At 43.9% G+C, this 18,724-nt stretch overlaps 2 protein-coding genes across 4 annotated transcripts in view; one reads left to right on the top strand and one right to left on the bottom strand.

Annotated features, from left to right (window-relative positions):
* dock1 (dedicator of cytokinesis 1) overlaps positions 1-18,724 on the top strand; it is a 173,519-nt gene that overhangs the window by 74,727 nt on the left and 80,068 nt on the right. The window lies entirely within an intron of this gene.
* The window catches only part of insyn2a (inhibitory synaptic factor 2A), a 30,867-nt gene that overhangs the window by 3,033 nt on the left and 9,110 nt on the right, over positions 1-18,724 (bottom strand). Inside the window, exons 2-3 of one of the 2 annotated variants that reach the window (XM_076759721.1) lie at positions 14,886-16,119; positions 9,333-9,404 (exon numbers count right to left, since the gene is read on the bottom strand). In XM_076759721.1, the coding sequence (XP_076615836.1) occupies positions 9,333-9,404; positions 14,886-16,114 (1,301 nt within the window). In that variant the 5' untranslated portion in view covers positions 16,115-16,119. Of the gene's footprint in view, positions 1-9,332; positions 9,405-14,885; positions 16,204-18,724 lie in introns of those variants that run through there. The other variant, XM_076759722.1, reaches the window with a different exon arrangement.

Raw genomic sequence — 18,724 nt, 5'->3', positions numbered from 1 at the left:
TTTAGATTGTTTATTTAATTGCATCTGGCTGGCCACTCTGGCTGCTGCGTCTGCCGCTGCAGTCGATTTAAAAAAAAAAGAAGAAGAAAGAATTATTTGCATTCTTATTGTGATTCATAAAGCGAGAGGGAAGCCCATTAGTATTTTTTCCCAGTGAGGAGCGCTGGGTCAGTGGAGGGGGTGTTCATCCGGAGATCATTTGCTTTGCTAAAACTGAGATCAGAGCCGTGGTATTGATGTGAGCCTTTTAGGATTTTAGTTAATATCATGTTGCTTTGATCCCTGCACAATATTACAACATCGGCAAGGGGTAATGGAGGATGGGGATGCCGAAGGATTTCATTTGCGGGATTTCTGTACACGCACCCGCAAGCAGTCTTGTCCTCCTCGGTGTACTCCACGTTTCCCCAGGGTGCTACGGGATTTATCTGGACCAGCCATCATTGTAATCCCACGCCCGCGCACATCTGACTGCTAGGTTCTGTTAAGTGAACCTCAGATTACAGCCTCAGCCGTGGTAAGTGTAAAGGACTTTAATCTGCTAAAGCTTCCTCCAGCCACCAGCGTCAGGGTGGTGGAGACTCTGAGGGACAGACTTACATAATGGCAGCAGGATCCACTTCATGAATACTGCAGTTCGTCTGGCTAACATTTACCACTGTGAGAAATTATGCAGTGTCAAGGTGATCTTGGCAGTAAACTGCCTGCTCTGTTTGAAATACAAGGCATCGGTAACGATTGCCCACTGCAACACTAAGACATCTTTTTGACTGACTTCTTCATAAAGTGTGCTTTGAATAGAACTCCATCAAAAGAAGCACTGGATGTTGGTAATGATTGTGCTGCAAGTGAGCTATAGGTGCAGGCGTATAGGTACGTATATACACACAAAGATTTGAGGGCAGTGCTTTTTCATGCACATTTCAATGGCAGTTTTTATCACTGTATGGACTTGCATGCTTTTGACAGTGACTAGAATAGAACAGACATAAACGTAGGTGTCTGACAGTGACTCAAGTGAATGTTGGGTGCTGAACCAGACACTCAGCACTTTGCATTTGTTTGACTCAGGCCTTTAGCCAAGGCCAAGAACACTGCAGCTATTAGCAATAAATCACAGGCTGTTAATCACTCTGGTGTAAATCCACCTCACTTTGTGTGAATTGTGTTTGAGTTTGCATACGCACATGCACGTTTGCATCATATTTATTAGAAGGGTGAACCCCTTGAGATGAACCATCTCATTTTTAGTGGGTGCTTAACACAAATATACATAAAATAAGACTAGTAAAAAGGATGGTTAAAGACAATACATTAAAATAAATTGCTTCCTTGAAAATGTTGTTTTCTATAAAGACCTATATGATAATCTCTGTATCACTGAGTCAAAATGGGACTTATTCCTTATTCAGTAGAATCAGGCTGTAATGTTCACTGAATTTGCAAGACATCAAGCCATATCGTCTGCGTATAGTTGAATATGACATTTCAAGCAGATATTTGCACGTGGAAACAGTTGAATGTGCAGTTTCAGCAAACTGTAATTTCCTGGTTCAGCCAATGAACACGTGGCTCCATATTTCAAAGTCTTTGTTCTCCATTTGTGCACCAAAATTTGTGGATATGCATGAACCTGGAATGGAACGTAAAACTAAAAGGCATCAATCAATCTTTTGCCTCTCTGTTCGATATATTAAACTTCAGGAAAACCTTGCAGGCCTTCATCCAAAGCTCCTGCACAAGAAATGTCTATGTTTTGCTTTTGCTCCAAATTACTTTTTGACACTTGGGAAACGAGATTTGTCCTGGTGTCTCATTCAGCTCAGTAATATCTCCAAAATAAAACCTTCGCTCATGCTTTGATATTGTCTCACCTCGCCTGCTGCAGCTCCCTTTGCTAAAACTATTCAGAGTCTCGCTGGCATACAGCTGGTCCAAAGCAAAGCAGCTGCCAGGAAACAGCCCTTTTTTTTACCCTGCACTGGTCTCAGTTTTGTGTATCACAAATGAATTGGCTGCAGGGTGTATTTCAGACCTCTTTAGCTGCCTGTACACCCCAGAACCTGCCCTTAAGTCTGCCAATAAGCTTCTCTCATTTGTGAAAATCCTCGGCATTTCAAAGTTTGATTGAGCAGTAGCGGTCAGAATCAGCTCTTAAACAATCTAAATTGATTTTAAATTCCATCTAAAAACCTTCAGCTACAAACATGCTTTTACCTGATGTTGTGTAATTTATCCTGCTTTATCCAGTCTGCTTTGGATTTCATCATTTTAATGTCTTGCATTTCCTGATTCCTTTAACGATGCTCTCTTTTATTTGTCCCTTTTTTCCCTATAAATGCACTTTGCTGCCACTTCTGGATAATGGAGCTTTCCTTTGGTCAGACCCAAGGGAACTGAACAACAACATGTGTGAACAGCCCTCAGGGTCATGACGCAAAACAAGATCACGATGTCCTCTGAAGTCAAACACGAGCTCAGATATTAAACGCTATTCACAGGCTGCAAAATTAACAGGCTCTTTCAGCTCAAGTAACTGTCGTAAGGCAGCATCAAAGGATCCTGTGATCAATGGCTGTGTTTGTCAGAGCGTAATGAGCGTGTGCTGGTGTCATTGGTGAAGCGGTATACTGAGTATCTCATTGTGCCTTTTTCATCTCTTAAAAAACCTTCAGTTAATACTGTGTAAAGGCACAGAAAGACGGATCTCTACCAGTTTTTGGGCATCTTTGGGGAAGCACTGTAGCTTAATGCTGTGTCAGTTTTGTGTGCTTCTCTCTCACACACACACAGATACACTCTAACAGTGATAGGATTTTCCCTGCTCTTCAGTATAAGCCTCTAATGCTGCTGAGACTCTTGTTGTTGTGCATCCACGGCTTCAGATAATTGCCCTGCATGGACACACAGCCATTAAACCTGATTAAAAACAACTATTATTTTTATTGGTACGAGCATTAGATGTATTTTCAATTTCTGCGTTTGAGAGTGTGCTGTACATCATCAGTGCATTTCAGATCGTAGCACTCGTATGGTTGCATTTGGGTTCATGCCTCTGTAGACTGACTATACAGTCACGTAAGAATTATTTTAGGATTGCTTGTGTAGCTCATTTCTTATTTTCCTTGCTGTAGATATTGGTGTCCTCTTTAACGTGTACACCAGGCTTAAATTTAAGTTTAAAGGTGGGGTGAGTCAATCCGAAAATCATTGATATTGTAATCTTAGCAACATTAGCATGCCTGATCTACCTTTGTCTTGTGCACGAATGCCACCTGTTGCTGATTTCCAGAGCCAGGGCTGCATGGAAAAACCAGGTTTTGAATGACTTACTCCACCTTTCGACTTAAATCAAGTATCATATCAAAGTGAGCAAAGAATGACTACACACTGCAGACAAACAAGTCCTTATATCTAACAGACAGAAAAGAAATGATCCATTTGCTGTCAAACACCTGTATGTTTGACGCCGATGCAGCGTAGCCACTTTCATCTCTGTCGCTGAGAGTCATTAGTTGCACATCTGCAAGAGACTGCTTGTCAGGAAAATGTTTGCAGCAAAGAAACAATACTGTCATTTTTCTGATGGGCACAGCCACTGTTTATCATAAATCTGGTAAAATTCTGCCGCAGCGACGGTGCTTAAACTTGAGCTGTCGAACCAGATCTTGAACAAACGGCGGCGGCCGGGGATTAGCCTACGAGAGCAGTCGCCACAGAGAGGGCTCAAACATTGTTGAGAACGCTGCGAGTTCGACTCAGTGCTTCGACCTTTGTTGCACGCCAATCCCTCCCTCTCTGCCGTGTCTCGTGCTACGCTGCCCAGTGAAACAGAAATGTCATGACATGATTTTCGAAAGATGAAGGTTCACACTGACGTCTGAGCTCATGTGCGGAAACGCTGTTTATACATCTCAGTTTCCTGGATTAGATATGTTTACACGCCTCACCTGACACTGTTTACACCACTTATCCTGCTTGATACCGTGTGTGATGTCACATTGGAAGGTAATATTCAGCTACGATCATTTGAATGCCCTTTCAGGTTCACATGCTACCTGTATTAGTGTTCTGTCGCTAACAGAGGTAGCAGGCAGGCTTAATAAAGCTCAATAGCTGCATTGTAGTCAGACTAAATCCTTGAACACACACTGTCAAAGATCCTCAGCCCACGTATTTGAACAACCTGTAGATTCATGACGCTCAGAACAAAACTGTGGCCCTAGCTGTTTATTTTTGTGAGGCCGTCGACTCTTTAATTAAATTTGCTAGTCTTGACAGAAACGTAGCCCTCAATCTGCCAGGAAAATCAAACAGAGTGGGGGCAAAGTGGCCTGTGGCTTGGGGAAAGCATAGCGAGAAAACTTAAATGTCACTTAAAAAAAAAAAAAAAAAAGAAATCTGCATAATTTCATTTGGGAAGTGAAAAGATAATCATCTCATCATTGAAACATACTCAAAAGGCCTTTTAATGAAAGATTTATTAGTCTCTATCCAGCCCAGTTATCAGCATCTCCTGATGAAACTGTCACGGGGCCTGCCGCGTCGCTCCACATTTTGATTTTTTTTTTTTTAGCTGGAAGTGAAAAGTGAAGCGCTGTTGGCATTTTCCCGTCCCCCGGCTGCCACTCCCCAGAGGCTCGTCGCTTCGGAACAAATTGAAGACGGCACTTTGGACCTCGTCGGTCTTTAACCTCTCTCCCGCACTCGCTCTGACTCCCTTTTGTCTCTCTTTTCCCGTCATCCAAAAATGAAACATAACAAAACAAAAAAAAATGTACACACGAGGAAAACAAAAAGCTCAGGCTAACCTCTCACGTCATCTCGTCATCGACATCGGCACCTCTCACCTGCCCTCTCCCCCTCTTTAAACACCTGTGTGTCTTTATCTCCCCTCGTCTCCCTCGTCCTCTCTCTCTCTCTCTGTCTGCCTGTTTCACATTCTCACCCTGCCTTCCCTTTTTGTTCCCTTATCTTCCTCGGGTGTGAATGTGCTCTTCCTGACTGTCCTCGCTGTCCTCTCGCACTGTCTGTCCCACTGAGGATCCGTCTTGTAGCTATGGTAACCAGCTGGCCACCATGTTGGGAAACATCATTATGCTTGCACAAAAAGAGATATCTTCCCCCAGCAGAGTCGTGCGGTAGGACAGCCTTGCTCCTCAATAATTTCCATATGTTATAATGTAATCAGCTCTGCAGCCTTTAGCTACGCTTAATTGATTTTCATAGCCGTGCACAATAGATTGGATTTTTTCCCTCCTTTTAAATACCCATTCCCTTTTTATTTTTTTTTATTATCTTTTATTATGTTTGCACAGCACAGTGTTATTCAAAGAATGTTTTATCATCAGATAGTTTAACGATCAGCTGCGGGTCCCCGTCTCTGAATTAATTGCGAGACATGCGAGCTATTGACGAAATGAAATGGGGAAATAGTTGTAGTCCGTTGTGAACAATGATAGCAAGTCGCGGGGACCTCCCCAATCAACTTCCTTAATCACAGCCACTTAAACATATCTCCCTGTTTGATCAGCACATTAGCCCGTATAAATGCAGCGTGAGGAAAATGAGATTACAGGGTTTCTGCGTCAGGACGCATCGCGGCTTAATGCCTGTGGACTTGAAATAAGTGGAATGCATCTCAAATCCCCGGCTTTTCCGCACCATCCCGTCTGTTTCATTTTCCTCCTTTGCAGCGTCTCCCTGCATTTGTCTCCCATGCTTACTCCCTGACTCCTTTTTGCCACCCCTCCCCTCGCCACCCCACCTTTCTCGGTAACAAATATTACATCACCTGGCAAGATGGAATGAATTGCAATAATCTTTTCATCCCTTTCTCTCCCATTCTGCCTCAATGTCATGCGCGTTGTATTAAGCACCGAATCCTCAAGTTCATTTGGACACACACGGTTAGCTGTCAGGAGAAAAGGTTGAGAAAGTTAGCGAGGGAGGATGAAAGAAAGGCAAAGTTCAGGATGGTTCAGGATGAGGAAAGTGGGACCAGACAAGGACAGGAGACAACAGCAGCTTGTGTATTCTGTTTGAAGTCCATACCCACAGACCACAGCTCCGTATTGATCTGGCACTGTTGTTATGCTAAGGATGGGCTCTGAGATGATGCCATATACTCTTGGACAAATTGATTATGCTGAAGAGTGCAAGGCTGGCTCCTTACCGGGCTGCGTTAAAATGATTTATGGACCCATATGTCCACTCCGGTCATGAGCTTCATCATAAACATAGGAGTTAGGGTTTTGGCCCTGACACAAAGACACTCTCAGAAAAAAAAAAAAAAAAGAATAATCCTAATAGATATTATAGACAGCTATTCTTCCCACGTACAGTGTGTGTTCCTTCTGTCTCCTATCTTGTGTTCCTCCACCTCCAGAGAGGTTGTTTTCATGGAGATCTAAGTAATTAGATTGCCATTTAATCCTCCTGCCTGTGTGAATACAACTGCTATATTTGATTCTGTGTCCAATCAACACAATTCACCATGCCAAGCGAGTCTCTTAAAGGAGAACTCAGATCAATTTAACAGATTTCAAACATCTCACTCCGAAATTTCTGCCCTTTGTCAAGTTGAAACCCTGCCAGGTGCCGACAAGGTTTGTCAAAAACGAGCCTTTTATTTTGTATTGAGTTTGTGTTTTTCTGCACTTCCTCCGCAGATGAAGCGTTTCAATTGATTGTGGCAGATCTGGGAAGCCGAACGTGGGGATCTGATGTTAATATAGCGCCTGATTTGAAGACAGTTGTCATTGTGTGTGCGTGATCAGCACCGACCAAGTCAAGGGACAAATCTGCCCCGACTTTGTCTGTCACACCTTTATGTAATATTCACTTGGTTTCTCTCTGTTTTTTTTTTAAATACAGGTGAGAAACATTTAGATGAGACAGGTATTTTGGACAACTCACTGGCATGTATGTATAATTGGCTCATGTTCAAATGGGCACACTTAATCATAGCTTTTATTGCAGCCTGCGTTTCAAATATTTTAATCCTTCATTGGGAATTCAGGTCATGGCGATATTTAAATGAAGCACCTTTCCCAACACACCGCTGATTATTATAGGTATGCTCTGAGCTGCCAAGAATATCTTGACAAAAAGAGCTTTTTAATGGAATCGCTCATTTTTTAAATTTAGACGCGTTATCACATTGCAGTTTGTCCTCACAGATTCAGACGCAGCTGAGATGGGGGATAGGTAGACGAGAGGGAGCGAGGCCTCCTCTTCTCCAGGGCCACATCATACACAGTTAGCATTAAAACGTGCCGCTGACTAATTTATAATGCCAGGCGAGCTCCCGTCTCAGCAGTCTGTCCCATTTCATCCATCCTTTAACCCTGTACTCAATCCACCACCCCTTAATGCCGTGTGGCGCTCTTCCCGTGTCCTTCACATCATGTGCCGTATTTCAGCTCGCCTCACTTCATCTTGCTGTCATTGAGTTGCGGGAAAAGCGACCGCTCTTGTTGTCCAGCCTGCAGCTATGTGGGAGACCTGCTGCGATTTAAACGGCCCGCTTTACGACACGATGCACCTTCCTCGGCTCCAACATCAGAGGGAACAGAGCCGTGCCCTGCTCCTTCATTTTCAGAGGCCAATTGAAGTTTGGCCAGTGGCTTATCAGTTATTGAGAGCAGGGATAGAAAATGATTTAAATCGCTCATCAGAGGCAAAATGCCGACTGAGTCGAACAGCAGTGTCCACAAAAACAGTTTTATTGATCGCCTCTCACCCTCTTACTCTTTAAATCTCTTGTCTCTCTCATCTCTTCCCCCCTCCTGTTCTTTCTGCTCGTTGGAATCGTACTTTTTCTAAGCAGCAACATGAAAAACAGACATAGATACACGTGTGCACATGCAGATCGTGTTAAGCATTTCTAACAGAGAGCAAAGACTGTCCACTTTGAGGTAGCTTCACGCAGTTTCACATTAGGGCTGTAACAAGTGGTGTTTTTTATCATATGATTAATCTGTGGATTTCCTTTAGGAAGGCGAGCGACATGGCTCCAGGCATGGCAATGTCCGTCTTTCAGTCAGTTAACAACTTAAATCCAGATATTTCAACAACTATTAGATGGATTTCCATGAAGTTTTTCCATCGACATTCATGGTCCCCAGAGGATTCGTTCTAATAACTTTGCTGATCCCCTGACTTTTCCTCCGGCACCATCATGAAGTTCACATTTGTGGTTCAGAGTGAAATATCCTGACAGCTATCATGGATGGATTGCTGTGAAATTTAATACATATATTCAAGGTCCCTAAACCATAAATTCCGATTTTTCATCTTCAAGTGCTATCGGGGTAAAATTTTAATTTTACTTGGGTATATGACTAAAAACCTGCAAAACTAGGACCTGTCCATCAAACAGGCTAAAACAGGACATGGTGAGCATGTTGGCATTGTCACTGTGAGCATGTTAGCTCAAAGCACCGCTGTGGGACTGTTTTGATTAATTTGACATTTATTTAGTCTTTAAAATGTCAAATAATTAAGTCCTGAATACCCAATACAAGTTCTGAGAGCCCAAAGGATCCACCAGTCAGTCACCAGAAGGGACTCAGTTTACAGCAAATCCTCACATCTGAGACGCTGGAACCAGACACTTTTTCTAGAAAAGCTACCGAAACAATTAATAATTGAAATGGATGGCAATTAATTTTCTGCCGACCGACCAATTGATAAATCGACTTCCTCTCTCAGCATCATTTCACATGCATTCATCGAAACACGTTCACACACAAAGAAGCCGAGGCAGCGCCGTATCGACACGTACTTCTACACACGCAGGCCTTCATAAAGAGATAAACTACGCACCCTGGCAGGCTAATGACTTTGGACTCACGTCTGTACTGGTTGTCAAATAAATTGAGCCGAATTTGAAAGTATGCAGGGGATCAGTTGGCTTGGCAACAGCACACAGTGATGAAATTTCATGATGTTTTGATGGTAATTAATTTCACCTTTCGCTGCCCTGTGCTCACTCATTCTGTACTGCGTACCCTCTCTGCTTTTCAACCTCGTGCCCTTTTGTCTCTAAATCCAGCTATCCTTACACCTGCTACACACCCCTCTGGTGAGTGAAGGGGTGTGAAGAGTCGCCCGAGAGGCTGACAGAGATGTATATATTCAGAGAGAGAGCGTGGTGTGTAAATGTCACACGTCCCCATGTGCTCATTAACAGCATCCACATTAGTCTTACGTCCCCTGCCCCTTCCCCCGCTCTGCACCGTACTTTTTCCACCTGTTCACTTTCCCTGAAGGAGAAAGGACAGGGCACATTTGGATCGTCGTGTCTTTGAAGAGGAATGGCCACTCACCTGTAAATAATGCATGCGCTGTTCCGGCATGTGTCACAGTTGGCCGTGTCCTGTCCGGTTCGATAGGAGAGTCTGCAGGGAAGATAAGAGTCGTGAATGAGTAATTACAGGACTCGTTAAGCCGCTCCCTCACACCTTCCTTTCTCGTCTTGTTTGTCGTCCCTCGTTAGCAGGACAGAAGTAAATGAGGCTGATGAGGAGTCACGCTGGCCTCCTGAGTGGCCTGTGTCCACCAGCCAGGGCACAAAGAGCGCAGTGTCGGCCATTAGCTGTGGTTGACTGATTGGAGGTCAGGCAAGGCAAACTAGTACACAGGATGAGTTTCTAGGCTACAATGAGCCTAGGCTGTACATTTATATTCATAAAATGTGACAAAAATGCTTAGCGTGGTTTCCCAGTGCCCAATGTGACATCCTCTGTCCCTCCGCTACTTTTCCCAGTATCAAGCTCTTTCACCCACTAGAGAAACCCCACCATTGATTGATCCATTGATTGTTGTAAAGCACACGGCAAGTTATTTTCAGTGTGAACCATTTACTACATGAAAAAGCTGAGAATCATTTGGAAGTTAATGGGTCCTCAAAGCAGATAAAATTTGACAGTTTTGTTTAGGACAGCAGCCCTTTGGCTTCATACCATCAGTCCGTCTTTATTTCATTGCGATATTGATTTCCTAAATTCACATTGAAACCCGTCAATATCCTATTATATCATATCCTGTGTGTCCTATTGTTTTATTATCAGTTGTCAGCTGAGATAAAATATTGTCATGAACCAAGTTCCCATTATAGATCCCTATTCCTCACGGGCATCTAAAGACCAGGTGATGGCCCTGAATGGAGCTATTTGGTTACATGCTTCAAAGGTTCAATAGCTTCTCTTGTTGGATTAGCATGTTGAAATGTGCATATTGATTGACAGCAAGTGTTTCTCCTGATTAATGACATGTTACAATAGACGGACTGTGGACTCACTTCACCAATGACCAGAGGGAAATCCTCTGCTGGCTGGATTTTATGGTTATGACCTGCACTGCTGCATCAATAGAATTGAGTCTTATAAACCCCAGTACGGATGTAACCAGGGCATCACCCTGCATCAACCACTGTGGTTGTCATGCATATTAGATAATAGCAAGTACAACCACCCTCTGTCTTAAATTAGGTTTTAGTTTGATGGAAGCATTTGTAGATTTAAAAGCCTTTGCCTATATACTTTGTCTTAACGGGATATAAGTCTCAAGTGTCCCATTGGCACAGAGGTCTGAAATCTGTGCAGCTGACTTTAACACAGCAAATTTGGATGTTAAAAAGGTCAATTCACCCAAATTACACACATCTGCTTACCAGGGGTACCCAGTTGTTGATATCGTTTTGGTTTCATCTGCTCACGTGTCTACACTTGAGATTTCTGCCTTCACCCCGTTATAGTGGAGGTAATTTCGTTTGTGTTGCTCACAGCAATGAATACTATATTGAAAGAATGAACAGCAATGTTTTTTCTTGTTGTTCTTCTTGTTGCTCTAATCTGCAGACCTCAGTGTGAAAGCAATAATAACATGGAATTCCATTTACCTCCATTGAATTGGGGTGGAGGCAATAATCATAGAGGCTGCATATCACTGGAGGTAATTGACAAAATGCGTTTTTGTTTGTTTGTTTTGTGTAATTTGGATGAACTGACCCTCTAACAAGGTTTCCCACATGGACATTGCTGCAAAAGCCACTTCTCCTCATTGAGGTTAATGTGATAACTTTCACAGTTATTTCCCGTCTCTCATCTTTGCAGTCGCAGAGACGTTTTTCAGATCTCTCTCAGGGACTCTTGTCACACTGCCCATAAGGTACAGCACCAATAAAAATTAAACCGCTGTCATAAATTTCCCCTCCTTATCTACTCCTTTCTATGCTGTGTGCTCTGACAGGTATATTAGAGGTGTTGATATCAATATTGTTATTTAAGGCTGTCGCAGAATGAGGTAATGGGGAGAGTCTGAGGAGAGGACAAGGGTAGTGATATAAGGAGGTTTGCACCTTGGATTAAACGTAATTAAGGGGGTTGGCATTGGGGGAGGGGGTGACAGTGGGGAGGTTCAAGACCGTCTTCACTTTCCAAGCCAGGTGAGCCGATCAATAAGCAGTCTGTGGGGTGCATGGACAACTGGATCACGTCCTTTGAACAACTCGCCTTCTCTCTCACCCTCATGCTGTCTAGATCTGGTTCTCCCTGTATCTTTCATCCCTCCCCACCCCCCTCTCGCACACTGAGTTGATAAGCGAAAATAAGGGCACAGAGCTCATTTCGGCAGGCCTCCCCGGGGAGAGCCAAGCCAAAAGTGCCATTAACAATATATTCATACACCCTACCCCCTTTGTGCTTCTAGGTGAGCTCATCCAAAGGTCGCTGAGTGGGTGGGAGTCCAAAGACATAAAAACATGGACACATACACAGTGTTAATAGGCAACAAGTCCCCATGAGTGTGATTAATTGGGTCCGGCCTGCCAACACTGGCTGATGATGCAGCAAATTTATTCCCGAGCTTTGTGTTGTTGATGCAACCAATGATGTAGAACTGCACGGCGCCCTTAACACTGAGTTGTTTGCCCAGGACGGCGCTACACTTGAGGGATACATATGCGTGTGCTGGCACAGACGACATTAGGTGACTTGCATTCAGGGCAATTGCAATTCATGGATTTGCATAAATGAGTCCCAGTTGAATCATCAGTGCAAAATATCTTTTAGAAAATAGGTGCAAGTCTTTGTACATAAACACTGAAGCATAGAAGTCAACTATGAATACAGCAGAGTTAGAAATGCTTCATCACAGAGTTTAAATTCAGATCCAGTGGATGAATTCAGCAACAATGGCGTCATGGTTTGTTCTCAATCTGGTGTCTTCACCATAAAGACCTCAGCTGAGGTTTCATGGTTTCTGTGTTGAGGAACATTGAGGATATCACCGAAAAACTCATAAACAGGAGTTTGAAAAATGGTTGTCATTTCTCCCACCTTGCAGCTCTATTCTCCTTCTTTTCCCATTCCACACATTTGCTCTCCATTCCACTTACTCACACAGATCAGAGGAATGAAAGTTTCAATGGTATTATCATTACTACGGCCAGTTTCTGGTTGAACGGCTTTCTGATCTTGGCTGATATGAATTTTAGTCATGCAGTTTGTTTTAGCAGAGATCAATGGAAGATTCCTTCATTCACTTCTTTTTATCAAAAGTAACAAAGCTTGTAAAAGTGGTATTTTTTTCCTTTGTAGGTGTTGTTTGTGTGTTTGTATGTGTGAGGCGGTGGGTTGAGTTTTTATTAGCCTCAGCACTTGAGCCATTGCATTTCAATTCATGTCTGAGCGGCATGTCATGAGCACGTCTCGTGATGAAATGCACACAGCGTTGCATTTCCTTCAATGAAAAATGAATGTCATATAACACAAGCAGTTATATATCAGATGTAATTGCGCGCACACTTCACCTATAGCCCGTGGGCACTCCTATTTGTTGTGTCACTGACATTTATGTAATGGCTGTAGGAAGCTAATGCGGTGTGACTAAAGCAGCATTAGAATTTTTGCTTGGTTCGCTAAAAATCCGACTTTGGAAACTGGAAATATGTACAAGAAGAAGATGACTGTGCTTGTATGGAAAAGCAGTGGTTCGCTTGGGCTCAGATGGATTACAAGAGGCTTATACTGCTCACTGACTTTAACTGAATGCAGGCTTTTATAATTAACGCATGGATTGTTTCTTTATGTGTGTGACCAGATGGTACTATTAAACAGTCGTCACTGATTTTCATATACAAATGAAGCCCCTCCTCTCCACTCTTCTCCTCTCCCACCTGCCACTTTAGACACATCTGATAAGCCAGATGTGTTTGGAAGCACGCAGAAGATGGCTCCCCGTGCTGCACCACATGTCTGCTCACGCTTCCACTCACAATACACTTTTATGAGTTTGGCGATAAGGAGATTATGGCAGCCTTGTGCAAGATTGAGGGAGAGTAATTGTCTTTTTAGATGGTGTAAACTCAAGCCCAGTTGGATAGGAGGTGTACTCCGTCGCTCAGTCGAGTTGATATTGAGAGTTGCTTTTCGAAGCATTTGTGGTTGTATGCCCCTTGTTTATAAGCTTGACCGGTGTGTGTAATTCCCAGAGGCTTTAGACTCCAGGTTGGTATGATGTTGATTATATGGATTTTCTCACTCTGTACCTCGCCACAGTGCTGGTCAAAACAGATAGGGATCTGAGTGCAGAGCCCTAGCAATTCACTCAACAAATTGGCCATTTTGTTTGCCTCATCCCTTTGGATAGACAATCCTCTATTTCAGCGGCCTAGATGCTATCTGCAGCCCTTTTGTATATACTCAGTATCCACTGGACAGTAAATGGCTTTTTCACAGGCCATGGCTTTTTCAAAGGCCTTGGACTTGCTAGATAAACAGGGCATGCAGCTGGAGGAGGCCAATTATTAAACGTCCAGTTTTGTATTTTACTTAAAATAAAACTTGAAAGTGTTGCAGTAATTTTATGTCCTCTTCATCAATATTCTTACAAATTCTAAAGGAAGCTACTGGCTGATACAAGCTGCATTACAGCTAATACCAATCAGGGTTTTGTTTTCAGTGGCTGAATCAGTTCCATTCAAAAGCAGAGAATAGTCTGCCGTTCCCTAGCTTTGGGTTCAGTGTGCTTTAAAGGCCACATTCATTGTGTCAGTGTTTCATACAATGAGTCTTCAAACCTCTTGGGGCAAATTGAGTGCGATAATTTGTCTGTAAATACGTTCCGCAGCAGCTCCGTCAGATCTGGAGGGAAATCATCACAAAAGGACATTGTGCTGTAATAGTGCTGCGGGGCACATCAGGTGAAAGTCACATCATCCCACGCTACGTGCCACTGTGATCTCTTTTTTGACACCCTTTGGGTGGTTCAGTCAGACTCTGCTGAACAGCTGTCACACATACAAGCTGGTTTCTAAGATCTAGAAATAATGTGACACATCAAGAGGGTACTTTTCCTGTTCGTGCTGAATCATGAATGTGCTCTGTGTCTCTGATGATTCCTTGGCTTTACCCTGTGAACACCAGGCACTTTCCTCAAATCTGATTTATTGATAAAGGGCATTTAATTAATTTTTTTTTTTTTTTTTTTTTTGCCAAATTATCCTTGACACCAGTGTAAAGTAGAGAGGTCTTATCAAGATGGGTATCAGCCATGATGTGACCAATTTTTTTTTTTTTTTTTGTTGATGTTATAAAATTAAAATTTTCTACCATTATGCTAATCTAAGTGGGCTGCCACCTTAGTTTTTACTGCAGCGTTCTCTGACCTCATGTTATCTTCATAAATATTGTTAATTTGAGTTCCATGCTGTGAGCTGGACAGATTTTAGGTTTGGGAAAAAGAGAGCACTGATAACGGATCAGTACTCCATATCAGCAGGTACCCTGAGTTGAAGTGTAGCAATCAGCATTGGGAAAGAAAAAGCTGAAGCGGTGCATCTGAGGTGTGAAGAACAGGCTTTAAGTGAGATGTCTTACCCTTCTCTGTGGGCCTCCCCCTTCTCCAGTTCCTGGATGACCCCCAGCAGCACCTTGATGGTCTCTTGGCTGGAGCTGATGAGATTTTCCATGGCCTGGAGCTGTGCTTTAACATCCCCGTCCTGATTCATAGGCACTATTTGCTTACAGGCCTCCTGTGTGTGGTCGGGCGGTGCCCCACCAGCCTCACCACCTGTGCAGGGTGACAGAGGCTCCTCCATGCCCCGAAGAGGCCGGGCAGATAACTGTCCTGTGTGGCACTGTGCCTGCGTTGTACAGCCTCTGCTGGAACGTGGTAGCGTCTCACTCTGCAGCCCGTTGAGCTGCAGGGCTTTCTTCCGCTTGCTCCTCACGGACGGGCTGTCCAAGCACTCCACCTGGGTAAGGGAGTTCCACGCGATGGGGCCCGTAACCTTGGAGGCCCTGTCCGGCAGGGTTCGGGATGAGCCCTCCTCCAGATTGAGCAGCTGCCTCTTGGTCGAGCGGTCTGTGTTGGCCTCCCTGTGTTGTAATCCTGTCCTGCCTTTGGATGGGACGCTGCAGAGCTGGTACTCTGCCTGTGCTCTGGCGCCGCTTCCTCTCTGTGTGTCTGCAAGGCAGTCTGTGTCTGCAGAGCAACTGAGCAGCAGAGCGTCAGAGCACAGGCCATCAGGTGCAGTGTGCTGCTCCACTGTGGCAATGCACTCATTAGTATGGAGCAGAGCCCTGGTCCTCCGGACTCCACTCCCCCCGCAGGCTCCCTCCTCCTCCTCATCTAAACCCTGCTCAGCAGCCTTGGACTGCTTCACCTCCATGACAAAACCGTTATTCTGACCTTTATAAGTTTCCACGGCCGCCACGTGTTTAAAGGTGTGGCCTTTCTTGCGCTCAAAGGGAAAGGTCTGATAGCGCTTCTTCAGGTCTGGGGACGTCTGCACGCCTGTGCTCCTCGTGACGTTTGGGATGGATCTGCGGGCGGGGACGGTCATGTACTTGCGGTACGCCACTTTGTATGAGATCGGCTTGCCACCTTTCCCAGCTGCCTGCAACTCCGCCTCCCTTTGCTCGTTCTGCGCCTCGCAGATATCCTTGAAACGCACTTGCAGGGCCTTGTTTCTCTTCCTCACCTGTCGACTGGCTTCCAGGGAATACTTCACTTCCAGCGCCAGCGAGGTGGAGGGCAAGGGCGCTGCCTCCGAGTCAGACTCTGAGTTGGTGAGCATGCATTTGCCACCCTCCTTGCTCACCATGTTTCCTGAGAGGCATGGAGAAAGATGCTGTGTTAATCATCAGTAATGGATGGCTTAGACAAACACCGTAGCCTCACTGTTACATCCCATTTTTCATAACACACAGTCTCTCTAAACTTGGGGGGGCTGTGCAGTTATTTAATGAATGTTGTTAAGAAGTGCTTTTATCAGACACGTGTCATTATGCATGTCAAAAAGAATAGCAAAAACAAATATTAAAAGAGTGAAATTTTCCCTTGATAACTGAGTGTAACGGGAATAAGTGAGCCTTGCATTGAATATGGCTTCTACATTTGACCCTGAAGGTGTGGTAATGTCATGCAAGTCTGAGTTTCTATATGCTTGTACAGTACGTCTCCCCTTGAATGAAAACCCGTTTGTTTCTTTCTTAATGCCGGTTTGCAAGCATCTTTCATGCTTGCCAATCCGTCTGTGTTTATTTACTGAAAAACTGCATGGGTTATCGTTGTAGCATGCCCTAAAAATAATCCTAGCAGATTTCCATGATGCATTTAATCTTCTTCTCTGTGAAACCAATATCTCCAATTTCAGCATTATTTTCATTCGCTTATCGTTGCCAGTTAAAATATCTTCCACTAGCAATTCCTCCTCCCCCTCCTCTCCCACCATCTAAGTTGGTGAGTATTAGTGTCTCAGTTTGTATGGGAACTCTTACACACTCCAATGCACTTTGTCAACAGTAGCAATATGCTGTTGACTATTCTGAAGACTGCCTGAGGTTTGCAGTTTGTCTCCATGCTTCATTAGGTCCAGCAGGACTCTTCACTGCCTGACCTTTCCCTCTGATGGTTAATAATTAAGTAAAAACAGGATTTTCGGCCGATTTGTGGACACATTAGCACTCTTCTAGCGTATGCGAAGATGGCTGCTGTTCATATTCTAAACAGAAAAACTTATGTCTGATAACTGTACAACAAACCCCGGAGGAGAAACATCCACGGCAGGAATAATATGAATCATCTTATTCAGCTACTACAGGTATGGTAGTGCCATCACAAGCCTGCAGTCTGATGCTCTGACGCACATATAATTTGCCTTCTGCCTGTTGATTTACAATAAGCCACACACTCATATAGATGTGAAATCAGGACAATTACCCTCCACAGCTTATCTACCATGACTGCTCTCAGTCAACAGGGAATGACTTTCTGTTTCAGACCTGTCTATTTACTCACTCGGGAGCTATAGAATGGACATTATGTCTTACTGTGTTCACATTATCGCCCTGGCAGTTTCTGCCTCTGTTTGGAGACAGACAGCCACCCTTCTTTTTCTGTATCATGTCAGATCTCATGTACAGACATTAAAAGCCCCTTGTAGACATGCAGTATCATTTATAAATGCCATTTTTCAATGTTGGCATAATCATTCAGTAATGTCTCTGCAAAAGATGCTCTGGCAGTCTGCCTACTAGGGACATAGTAACATTTCTCAGCATGCATATATAAATAACAGCCGTCATATTGCCAATAAAGACATGCCCGAGATAGTAAGATTAAGCTCTTCCATACAGTGTTCTTACATTCAGCAAATCCTGCCCCACACTGAGCGTGAGACATCAGAACGGTTTTGCTGTGAATAATATCTTTGCTTGGTACATTATACCTAACTTCAGAGTAGCCAGATGCCAAATATCTCATGGGCATTGGCGCTCTATTTGCAACAGTCCTGTGATGTTTGAACAGTGTCCTCATTGAAGTTGTTTCATAAAAGGAACCAGTGTTTGAAACTTAAAAAGCCATTACAAACAGATGGACCCAGACATGGTAACAGATTGACATTCCCCCCCTCCCCTGAAACTCTCCAAATATTGCCCAGTAATATCACTGCAAGCCCTGTCTGAGAACAGCACAGCATGCTCATATAGACAGGTTAGAGACGGCAGCTTTCTGCTGTGCTGGCAGATGACTGTTTGATTCTCACCAGACAGGTAATTACTGATGTGACTAATTGACCAAGGAGAACGGAGCAGTGCAGTTTTTGTGGAAACTGTCTAGAAGCCCAACATATAAGACATTAGGAACGATATTCCGACACCCCAACAAAACATACAGATACATGTGTAATAGGTAGCATCATACAGCAGACAACATATTCAGAAGTTGTCAAGAATACGTCAGCACCAGTCGCTGCAGGTATGCACGCAGAAAAGCCGAGGCATGCAGTGTCGAAACACAAAGAAACAACACCACCGGAAACATCGCCACCTGTATTGTATGCATTACGATCACTCAATCACTCCTGATCCCCCTTGCCATTAGGTTGATTGAGCTGTGAAAGAAGAGGGACGTACAAGCATGTAAATGGGTAAAGGGACGGCCGCGTATAGCAAAATCCAATACATTAATTTTCCAATTATTACTCTGGCTGTGCAGAGGCTGGACCATGTGACATTTATTCCCAGAGTATTATCTGTTCGCCAGCATGGCATCGCTCTCCTGGTCTATCATTGTCAGCGTCCTCTCCGTGTTTGTCCAAAGGATGACGTTGTGAATAAGAGATTAAGCCGTTACCCCACGTCCCCTCTCCAAATGAGGTCAGTGAATACTTCTGTGTTATAAACGAGGCCCAAATTAAACATTATATTCA

This window comes from Chaetodon auriga, chromosome 20 (assembly GCF_051107435.1).
Source record: "Chaetodon auriga isolate fChaAug3 chromosome 20, fChaAug3.hap1, whole genome shotgun sequence".
In the NCBI taxonomy this organism is placed as follows: Eukaryota; Metazoa; Chordata; class Actinopteri; order Chaetodontiformes; family Chaetodontidae; genus Chaetodon; species Chaetodon auriga.
The sequence above is the reverse complement of the archived record's forward strand: the minus strand, read 5'-3'. Positions and strand labels throughout refer to the sequence as shown.